At 39.3% G+C, this 3,514-nt stretch overlaps 1 protein-coding gene across 1 annotated transcript in view; it reads left to right on the top strand.

Moving 5' to 3' along the window:
* Positions 1 to 1,684: 1,684 nt before the first annotated feature.
* The window catches only part of LOC103520299, a 6,079-nt gene continuing 4,249 nt past the window's right edge, over positions 1,685 to 3,514 (top strand). The window contains exons 1-4 of the mRNA XM_008485386.2: positions 1,685 to 1,800; positions 1,912 to 1,994; positions 2,344 to 3,012; positions 3,427 to 3,508. Coding sequence (XP_008483608.2) covers positions 1,685 to 1,800; positions 1,912 to 1,994; positions 2,344 to 3,012; positions 3,427 to 3,508 — 950 coding nt within the window. The remainder of the gene's footprint in view (positions 1,801 to 1,911; positions 1,995 to 2,343; positions 3,013 to 3,426; positions 3,509 to 3,514) is intronic.

Below are 3,514 nucleotides of genomic sequence, written 5' to 3'. Positions count from 1 at the left end.
GGGGGGGGGGGGGGATTGTAAATTTGAACTTGTGTGATGTTTTAACAGGGAGCTTTTGGGAGTTAATTGTTAAAAACTCGGAGAAAATGGAGGAATATACCTAATTGTTTGAAAATATTATTGTTCTTGGTAAAATTGTACAATAATACGAGGTACAGACCGTACAGGGTGGTTAGGGTGCGGTATAGGAAGAATAGGGTGGTCACAAACTTTGGAGACTTGTAGTGGTGTGGTGTGAGATTTCCAAAAGGGGAAGCTACAAGCTACATATTGTATAATCCCACACAGAGTATACCGATCTACCAACCTCAGTGGTGCAGTGGTTAACGCGTTGGACTTTGGATCTGGAGGTTGGTGGTTCGAGTCCAAGTCAAGTCATACAATTGACCTAGGTGTAATAATTGGGGAACAATATTTGTGACAAGCATTTAAGTATCTATACTTAACACAAGGAAAAATTCCTTATACAGTATGCCGATCCGCTGGTGGTCTAAGAATCCAGGTTGAAGGATCACAAGAGTCGTATTTTCCCTTCCGAATTTCTCCTCTTCTGGAGCTCGTTTCTCCTCTTTTGGTGTGATAGCGTCTGTACTAAACCATGGGGAATCCAAGATGGCGTGCCATCGGAATGCGTTCCGTTTCCCAAAGTTTCAAGAAAGGAAAATACACCCTTACTATTTTCGTTAAGTGTGGTAAGTAGGGAGTGTGGTAAGTACTATTTTCGTTAAGTGTGGTAAGTAGGGAGTGTGGTAAGTACTATTTTCGTTAAGTGTGGTAAGTAGGGGCGATGCGGAACAGATAAGATCAGCATATCGGCAACAGTGTAAAAGTTCAAAGCTTCCCCTTTGAAATATCGCACCCCACTCCACTGATGTGAGCGTATTTTATGATGAAACTTTTTCCGTTGTAAAAACTAATATGTTCCTGGTGGGGGAAATTAAATATTGTGTTTTCAATGGAACTTAGGGTTGTAGATATAGATAACTAAAAATATTGTGTTTTCAATGGAACTTTAAGGTTCAAACTCGAAGGCTTTAGGGGTGCCTAAGAGTACCCTATCATACTATACGAGATGTGAAAGTTGGGATGAAAAAATTTCCTTGAGAACGAGGAGGTGGAGGAGCAGGAGGATAAGAATAAAGAAGAAGAAGTGGAAGAAGAAGAAGAAGAAGAAGAAGAAGAAGAAGAAGAAGAAGAAGAAGAAGAAGAAGAGAACGACGAGAAAGAGAAGGAAGAGGAGACGGAAAAAGAAAAAGACCTTCTCCTCTTCTTATTCATCTTTTTGTCCTCTTCTTTAATATCATCTCCTAATTCCTCTTCTTATTCCTCTTTTTCTTTAACGTAATAATCTCCTCCTCTTCCTCCTCCTCTGCATCTTCTTCTTTAACACCGTCTCCTATTTCTTCTTCTTCCTGTTCTTCTTTTTTCTTATTCTTCCCCTCCTCTTTCTCCTTTACCGTCACCTTCTCTTTCTTCAACGTAGTCTGCTGCTGCTGCTTCTTCTCCTTCTTCTTCTTTTTCTTCCTGTTCTTCTTTTTTCTTATTCTTCCCCTCCTCTTTCTCCTTTTCCGTCACCTTCTCTTTCTTCAACGTAGTCTGCTGCTTCTTCTTCTTCAACATCATCTCCTCCTATCAAAGAACTCAGAATACGTGGGATGCGTGACCAAGCTAGTGGGGAAACTGGATGAAACTATCCAACATTTGGAGACCAAATTGGAACTCTGTATTGAAAGCAAGCTACCTGGTGGGGGTCTATCGTACATCGGACGAAACAACTGTACTATCGGTTTATAATTCCAGGTAATTTTCGAGAGAAATAGAGAAAAAAAATACTGACGGACTGCACAAAATTTGGGCTGCCAGAACTATATGTATAGCGTAAAATTTAAACAAAATTGTTATAAGGAGTAGGTACTTCAAAATTAGGATATTTGGATGGTGGGGGTCTATCGTACATCGGACGAAACAACTGTACTATCGGTTTATAATTCCAGGTAATTTTCGAGAGAAATAGAAAAAAAAAATACTGACGGACTGCACAAAATTTGGGCTGCCAGAACTATACAGCGTAAAATTTAAACAAAATTGTTATAGGGAGTAGGTACTTCAAAATTAGGATATTTGGGGTGCCGAATGGCCGATCTGCCGATACACTGAGTTTTAGCACTTTTAGCATGCTTGGATATTGTCCGGATGTAATCTCATGTTGGAAAAAACTCCGAGTACCGAGTATTCTCGGAGTATGTATGCCCGAACAATCTCCAAGTATAATGAAATGTTAAACACTTCAATGTGAGATCACAGTCCCGGATATAAATTTTAAATTCCTGATGTATTTTGCAGACCACGAAAAAAGTTTCCAATCTGCCGCCGCCACTGTTGATCCTCAAGAAGAAGTGGAGAGTTTCAAAAGTGTCCGCCAAGTGTTGAAAAATTTCCTGGCCGATGAAGACCTATCAAAGAACTCAGAATACGTGGGATGCGTGACCAAGCTAGTGGGGAAACTGGATGAAACTATCCAACATTTGGAGACCAAATTGAAACTCTGTATTGAAAAGGCTCAAAAGGAAAAAGATAGTCCAAATTTTACAGAGAACTATGGAAACAGTTCAAATATTGGAGAGCAGTGTGAAAATAGTCTAAATTTTCCAGAGAACTTTGGAAATGGTCCAAATATTGGAGAAAACTGTAGAAATAGTGTAAATATTCTAAAGAAATGTCAGACCCAATTAGCCCTCAATCATCACTCTTGGGAATCTATGTTGCAGGAAACTCAAGTGTACTTCGTAACGCCATCACCAGATTACAAGAAGAGTATACACAATATCAACAGCGTTCTCGATCCCCAAAAAGAAGTGGACAACTTCAAAAACGTTCATCAAGTGCTGAAAGATTTCCTGGGAGATGAACAACTATCCAGGAGTTCAGAACACATCGACACACAAAACATATGCAATCTTGTGAAAAGATTGGAGAAAACGATCAGCAGTTTGGAGAGATCGAAGCACTTAAGTTCGTGCTAAGCATAGTCTCAAGGCATTTGATTGGTCGATTTTGACTTGAGACTGATCTAAGAACGATCATTCTTGTTCATAAAAAATACGAGTGTTAGAGTTTTAACAGATTTATCTTTTTCTCGCCTTATCCCATATTCAGATAGGGTCGGCGTTTCTTTCGTCAGCCTCCCAATCAGCCCTTGGGTGATTGCTTTCGGCTGACATTTGGTTTTGGCTAAAAAAAAATTACGAGAGTGGATACTCTTCGCTCTATTTCAAGTTTCAAGCCAGAGTTTTAAGAAAGTAACTGACTAAAAAATAACAATAAAGCTTCAGATTAAATCAGTGGCCAGTCATTAGTCTTCATGTATGAAATTATGAGTAGGTAGAATTTCATATTTTTTGTTCTAAATTGTTCCTGTAAAAGAAGAAACCCTGGCAAACAACAGGTTCATCGACATGCTTATCAGGCAGTCGAAATCTCTAACGAACTCTATGGAAACCACCATCAGGTAATT

This window comes from Diaphorina citri, unplaced genomic scaffold (assembly GCF_000475195.1).
Source record: "Diaphorina citri unplaced genomic scaffold, Diaci psyllid genome assembly version 1.1 scaffold3444, whole genome shotgun sequence".
In the NCBI taxonomy this organism is placed as follows: domain Eukaryota; kingdom Metazoa; phylum Arthropoda; class Insecta; order Hemiptera; family Psyllidae; genus Diaphorina; species Diaphorina citri.
Note: the sequence above shows the minus strand (reverse complement) of the source record. Positions and strands in the feature narration are given on the sequence as shown.